This window comes from Oratosquilla oratoria, chromosome 21, assembly GCF_046742065.1.
Source record: "Oratosquilla oratoria isolate Oo_2021 chromosome 21, ASM4674206v1, whole genome shotgun sequence".
In the NCBI taxonomy this organism is placed as follows: domain Eukaryota; kingdom Metazoa; phylum Arthropoda; class Malacostraca; order Stomatopoda; family Squillidae; genus Oratosquilla; species Oratosquilla oratoria.
In genome coordinates this window covers 43,844,852-43,852,128 of record NC_134797.1, presented here as the reverse complement: position 1 = coordinate 43,852,128, position 7,277 = coordinate 43,844,852, and the positions used below count along the sequence as shown (strand labels likewise).

Below are 7,277 nucleotides of genomic sequence, written 5' to 3'. Positions count from 1 at the left end.
TTATAAGGTAGGCATAATATATCTTCCTATGAACTAGTTTGAGCAAACTTAACTTATATTTCTTCATTTTTGTTGACAATATAAACAGTTGAAGATATAAACACAAAAGAGGACAGAAAGATGCATTAGTATAAGATTAATATTGGGTCTAAATTGGGTATATTTAGGTTTAAAAAGGAAATAGGTAAGATCTGGTTTACCAACAGAGTAGTTAACGAATGGAATAGATTTAGTAACCATGTAGTAAAGCAATTTGTTGTTTTAACAAAAGATTAGGTAACTTTATGGATGGGGATAATAGGTCGTAATAGACATGGAACTGTCTAGTGTATTCCTTATGGTCTCTTGCAGTCTCCTCCATTCCTACGTTCTTATGTTTTAATTAGCTTTCTCTCTCACAGGAACCCCCTTGGTGTCTGAGGAACCCCGGTTGAGAAACTGCTCTCAAGAGTAGTTTGTGTGTTGCCTTATCCTGTCCCCATTGCCACTGCAAATGACGTAAATTTGACCTTCAGAAAAGGGCGACTGTTGGACACTGAAGGAAATGCTTAGGCTCCGGTTTTCACGAGGCAGAGAAAACTGGTTCTTGTCGAACTATGTGGTGTCTCTGCTCGAGTATAAAAGAGACGCAGAAGGCAAGCGTTACTCATCAGATACACTCCAACCATCGCCATGAACTCCAAGGTTAGTTCACTCCTCTTTGGACTTTATAGGTCTTCGCCAGTGTTAAACAACCAAATAGAAATTTGTAACAATAAGATTACTCCTTCTCTTCAAAAACATCAGAAACCAAAGATTATTTTGATTAAAATCATATTTTGAGAATACGTTTACACTATAGGGTATACATCGATATACTTTGGTGTGATATGATAAGACGATCTGTCAGGGTGCAAGATGACCATACATCAAATGGAATCTGAGTAGCTTCGTTGCATTACAGATCTTGATCTTCCTTGCCCTGGTGGCCCTCGCCGTCGCTGACGACGATCCCGGCTACTCCTACAGCGCCCCCCAGCACGTAAGTCTTTTCAAAGCATTCACACCATGAAGATCTGTGATCTTTGACGGTAATCAAGTGTAACATCCTCAAAGCACCCTTCCCTAGCTAATATACTTCTGAATTACAGGAATCGTCCGAGGAGGACTACGGACCCGCCAAGTACGACTTCACATGGGCCGTCAAGGACGAGGAGTCTGGCAACGACTTCGGCCAGCAGGAGGCCCGTGACGACGAGCGTACCGAGGGCTCCCACTACGTCCAGCTCCCCGACGGTCGCCTGCAGAAGGTCACCTACTACGTCGACGGTGACTCCGGTCTCATCGCTGAGGTCACCTACGAGGGTGAGGCCCACTACCCCGAGCCCGAATCGAGCGAGGAGACCTTCTACGCCCCTCCTGCTCCTCCATCTCCTCCTCAGGCTCTCTACGAAACTCCCTAAACAACGATCTCCATCACTCATCTATTCTCATGAAACAAGTCTTTTTTTCACGAGCGTTCTTGTGTACTTTCATCCTAAACAACTCTTTCTTTCCTATTTATGTATATATTTCATAATCAATAAAACTTATTATTTTTGACATAACATCATTTATTTTGACAAACATTGCGTACATACTAGCAGTAGTAACTTGTCTGTGAATGTCCAATCAAGTATGATATGAAACATTGGAGGAATGAAGAAATGCAGTGTTTTGCCTCCGCCTCTCCGTAACTACTGGTTTACTTCTGTTTACTGTTCCCTTCTATGGTTTTGTATTTCTTCTTTCACTTTCAGCTTTCTTTTCATCACTGTCTTAAGTATGTCTTTCACCATATATTTCTGTAGGAAGTAAGTAATGATTCTTTATGGGGTGAAGTAAACATAGGTAAAAAAAAAAATTCTTTTCTTCCCGAATAATATTACACTTGGCTTGTCAATTTACACCAGGGGACTCCCAACTGGGATCCTCAATCTTCTTCCTACGTCACCTCTGCACCAATGTCACGACTTTCTTAATCCAATGATATTTCCTGTTACAATGAAATGCCTCCCTTAAGTGCGTGACTTAACTCCCGTGAACCAATAAATTTTTCTCCTCTTCCACTCTTTCTCCAATCAGAAACTGTTACAACGTCTTAAACAATACTGCTTACACGATGCATGAATGACTTAGTTTACATATTGTCACATCAGCATTAAAATCTGCTCCTTAGCGGTTGTTTATAAACATTAGATGAGGAGCGAGATTATACAACTCCTTCACGGCTATTGTTTACCAAACGTCCTATACATAAAAATGAAATTCTCGCCAACTACCCCTCTATCTACCTTACTTGTCTACCTTTATCTACCAGCCTCTTCCAATAATAATAACTATAAACAAAAATAAGAAATATAATAGAAGAAAGTTCAATTTAAGTTTAAGAAACAGACCTGATGCGCCTAAGAATTTTGATGGCACCTTTCATTAGATAATTTTTTTCTAAACTCGAATGGCACATACCTCGAGGTAAAAAGGAAACTCTTCATAGGTATAAGGGGCATTGCCATAATGACGGGTTAGGCCACCGGGTATCCTATATACATATAGAGTTCCACTGAATATACTAAATAAGGTGCCACAAGAGATGACACCAAAATCTGTGTGGCAAGGAGCTGAGACCATATTGAAACAACCTTCCAACTCATCTTGGACTGTATAACCAACGTTATCACGAGTGTTCTTGAAGAATTGTCATCACCTATGGGTACTAACATATTGCCACACGTGTTTATGGGCACTTTGGCGCAGGATATGAGTAACCGATGTCCAAACAGACCCAGTCCTTGGATATTAAACATCCTAAAGAAGACAGGGGTCTACGCGTACCACGTGAGAACAATTGGAGACCACAATTGGGAGAGTTTGGTGAAAGGAATGGAGAAGAAGCAGTTAGGATATTATGGAGCTAAGCAAGGTTCAAAGGCAGGAGGAAATTATCGTACAACTAGAAGACAGTTACCACTTGTTCTATTATCAATGCAAGAAAAAATCTGATATAACAGCATTCTTGATTAACCGAGCGATCGGTTGTAGCGTGGTGAAATTCATCAGTTTTATTTAAGATATGATAGTTTCGATTGTAACCGACCTATGCAAAATATGCACTCTAAAAGTTATTCAGGTTTGTCCACAAACTCCACAGAGTTCAAGTAATAAAATGGAGTCCTTATATGATGATGTAAGTCAAGTGCTAAATAAAAAAAGACTAAACGCATATTGGAAGTCGGTGACCTCAATACCAAAGAGTAGACGTGCATGGCAGGTGAATAATTTTGCGAAGGTTTACTTTAGTTGAAAGAAACTATGAAAGAGAGATACTAGCTAATTTTGCAGAGAGCTACAGCATGAGAATAATTAACAATTTCTTTCAGACACGTGTAGATCATAAATAAACTTGGACAGATCCAAATGGATTAACTTATAACGCAACAACAAGGGATATGATAGCGGCAAAATAATAGTTGATCTGGCAAAGGACTATAATATAGGAAAAATAAAAAAATAAAAGCGTATAGGTCGTAAATGGCCAGGAAATAGTCCAAATAGAACAATAAAAGTGGAGTACAGCTTGCATTAGGAGATGAGAGCAACGAAATTATTGGTGTTATCGTTATAAATGAAGTAGATATAGGTAATGATCATACAGTTATAGGTTACACAGCTAAGATAGATTTCACATCAAGGAGGGGAACTAGCTTTCGACAAGAAAATAAGGTTTATAGTTATAAATAATGACAAGAAAAAATAAATGTGGAAATTAAAAGCGTATTTGAAGCTGATAAAGATGCCATCAAGATTATGAATTGTAATCTATTGAATATCATTATGGATTCAGTGGAGAAAGCAGAGTGTAAAAAAAATATTCAAAGTAACAACTGATTTAATGAAAAAAAAAACAAAAAAAACATGCCGATTAAAACCAGGAGGGACCAAACAGAGTTAAACTAGACAAGGTACCTCACCACAAGAAAGTAACCAGAGAAAACGAATAGAAAATATATGTAATATATATCAAGGAAATTATTCAGGAAGGTAAAAGTATTAAATAGGCCCAGCAACAAAAACAATTTAATTATTATTAGACCAAAAAAAAAAATTACCATATGAGTATTGTATTTTTTCCAGATTTAAGTCCTAAAAAAACCTACTAGATATTGACACTTAATTAGAAAATAACCAGTTGTTTTTATATAAAAAAAAAAGTCGTCATTACCAGGGGACCATTTACACAAACTGAACTGAAGGCTGAAGCAGGTACTAGGAGGCACTACAAATGTAAGATGTTGCTATCAGGGCTTAAAGAATCAGATAAGCATCTTCGAGACAATATAAAGAGCAGACAAAACCACCTATGTTACCCCCGGTCGGAAATCTATCTACGAAAGTTAGACGTCCTCCTCGGTCATCCTACCAAGTCCTATGATAAATCATAACAATGCAGTAATCCATGTTAAGGATGTAAATCAGGTGTTTTAATCTAAGTTTTAAAACTGAAGGGCATAAGTTTGATAGATCAACCAGGATTTGTCTATGCTGATGTAAAAACGAATAAACTTGAATGCGTACTTAGACCAATGCTAAGTCTACTTAGGAATTGGGAAAATATTTTAATTCCAGACCACTGCAGACTCAACTGTTCATTTAGTTTGCTTTAGTTTAGACAAAATACAATATGTGTAACACACAAGCAACTTCAAACAACACCAAATTTGCTTAACAAAAAGTTTGGAAACGACGCAGTAGTTTAGTGTTATAAATCTCTGATGATTAATTAGTACTTTGCCCCTAAATTTCTTCCATTGGCAGAGCATATAACGTAACTTTGACCTTCAGCAAAGGGCAACTGTTTGGCACTGAAGCAGATGCTTTGGTCTCCGGGTTAACGAGGCATAGAGAACTGGTCCTTGCCAGGCCACGTGGTGTCTCTGCGCGAGTATAAAAGAAGAGAGGAAGCAAACCCACCACCAGACACAATCCAACCTCCATCATGAGCTTCAAGGTTAGTTTACCCTCTTCGGACTTGTAACTCCAAGATCCTCCTTTGTTTTTAAAAATCAGAGACTATTCAATAAATAGATTTGGATTTTATTGTGAGAATATACATATGCTACATTAAGGACCTGTAACCTACATGGTATGTCCTTTCATCTGCTGTAATGAGAGTTTCTGTTAGTATAATAACGGTTTTGAATGACTTTCCTGCATTGCAGATCTTGTTCTTCTTTGCCCTGGTGGCCCTGATCGCCGCCGACGACGCTCCCAGCTACTCCTACAGCGCACCCCAGCACGTAAGTTCTTTCAAAGCATCCGTCCTAAGGAATTCTTTGATCTTTGACATACATTATATTGTGACGTTCGCAAAGGACTCTTTCTCCATCTAATCTACTTCTGGGTTACAGGAATCGTCCGAGGAGGACTACGGACCCGCCAAGTACGACTTCACATGGGCCGTCCAGGACGAGGAGTCTGGCAACGACTTCGGCCAGCAGGAGGCCCGTGACGACGAGCGTACCGAGGGCTCCCACTACGTGCAGCTCCCCGACGGTCGCCTGCAGAAGGTCACCTACTACGTCGACGGTGACTCCGGTCTCATCGCTGAGGTCACCTACGAGGGTGAGGCCCACTACCCCGAGCCCGAATCGAGCGAGGAGACCTTCTACGCCCCTCCTGCTCCTCCATCTCCTCCTCAGAGTCTCTACGAAACCCCCTAAATAACGACCTCCATAATTCATTTATCTCTATGGAGCGAAATAAAATCTAAAGTCTCACTCGGTGAAGCAAAATCGTCTGAGCGAACACCTTCATGTACTCAGGCGGACATCCAAAAGTGGCTCATGATATATCAGAAGTATGTGAAAATATCTATATTCATCTATTTTATTTTATTTTATCTAAATATAAATATATTTTCGTACAATTTTGGTGACAAAAAATCACCAATTTCGTACTGGAAACTATACATAGAGAAATGTACAAAATACCAAACAATGCAAGACTTTTTCGTGTAACTTTGATATACCATGGACTAAGCTCTCGTGTCCGCAAAATTACATACACATTTTACAAACTCACATACGATACTGTTAATTTATATTTATGTATTTATTTCAAACGAATAAAAATCGTTATTCCATGCATATCATAGTTTTTTATCATAAAAAAAACTGAGAACCGCGTTTTGATACATACAAGTAATGTGTACAAGTTTCACAAAGCACACGTGAATACACAAATTATGCTAAACACCACAGTGAAAGGAAATAAAAAATTTGAATCCGAGCGCTTTTGTGATATAATCACGAAAGCGCTCGAATTTAAAGTTTTGATTTTCTTTTCACTGTGGTGTTTAGTATTATACAAGTAATATGTACAATCGTATCAATTCATTAGATATTGTTGGAGGTGGGGAGTATCACTGAAGGGTTTGGACACTCAAAGTCTCAAAATTGGGATCTCCTTACAATATACAATCCATAAAGGATTTGTGAAAAAAAAAATTCTATCCGTCGTGTTCCTCAGGGATCGACAGCAGCAACAACTCAGAACCTCCTAATTGAAGTAACCAACAGATATTTAGAGTGATTAACTTGAAGGCAATAATACTGAGTGACAGAAGAAAACAAGAAACAAAGAGAGAATTGCAGTTCTTCAATTCTTCAACCCAGAGCGTCTTAATCAGACAAATGACAAATGTTAAGACAATGTTATCTTATCTGTGCGTGCAATTATCTTTCATGAAGCCTAGGACAGCTGTTTCCTAAGTGACCTTGTGGGTAATAACAATAAGACGTGTTCATTCTTCCTTCATTCCACTTTTTATTTTTTCACTACCTTCGCCCATATATTAAAAAGTACAAAAAATACAACGAACCACTAACAGGCATCAAATATCAGGAAGAAGTCATGCAATATATATATATATATATATATTTATATATATACATATATATATATAGAGATATTTATATATATATATATATATATATATATATATATATATGTATGTATATATATGTTTCAATTTTTTCTCAAAACAGAAATTCTAAAGTATTAGGCAAACACTTTCAAAGTTTCATGGTGCACTTTCATCAAAAAAGAATATTCTTCTATTCAATACTGACCCAAAATGAACCAATAGGTTTCACACTGTTTTCCTATGAATATGCCCAAGAGGATGATGAAACCAAAGTTTCCTGTGGTTGAGTCAAGAAACGAGACAGACTTCCCCAAGAGTCGACTAGATGTAACAC

General features: G+C 38.0%; 2 protein-coding genes across 2 annotated transcripts; both read left to right on the top strand.

The window, feature by feature from the left end:
• Positions 1-541: 541 nt before the first annotated feature.
• LOC143036631 (uncharacterized) lies at positions 542-1,507 on the top strand. The gene is made up of 3 exons (XM_076204190.1): positions 542-684; positions 944-1,021; positions 1,131-1,507. The coding sequence occupies exons 1-3, from the start codon at positions 673-675 to the stop codon at positions 1,440-1,442; spliced, it is 402 nt and encodes a 133-aa protein (XP_076060305.1). The 5' UTR covers positions 542-672; the 3' UTR covers positions 1,443-1,507.
• A 3,627-nt stretch (positions 1,508-5,134) lies between these two features.
• LOC143037136 (uncharacterized) lies at positions 5,135-5,738 on the top strand. Its single transcript, XM_076205252.1, has 2 exons — positions 5,135-5,315; positions 5,427-5,738. Exons 1-2 carry the CDS (start codon positions 5,184-5,186, stop codon positions 5,736-5,738), a joined length of 444 nt encoding a protein of 147 aa, XP_076061367.1. The 5' UTR covers positions 5,135-5,183.
• Positions 5,739-7,277: the final 1,539 nt, after the last annotated feature.

Bases quoted from the DNA above. Each gene is read 5' to 3' on its own strand.
- LOC143036631 (XM_076204190.1), top strand. The intron at 1,022-1,130 runs GTAAGTCTTTTC...TCTGAATTACAG, and splicing joins CCTACAGCGCCCCCCAGCAC to GAATCGTCCGAGGAGGACTA.
- LOC143037136 (XM_076205252.1), top strand. From the start codon at position 5,184: ATGAGAGTTTCTGTTAGTATAATAACGGTTTTGAATGACTTTCCTGCA. The intron at 5,316-5,426 runs GTAAGTTCTTTC...TCTGGGTTACAG, and splicing joins CCTACAGCGCACCCCAGCAC to GAATCGTCCGAGGAGGACTA.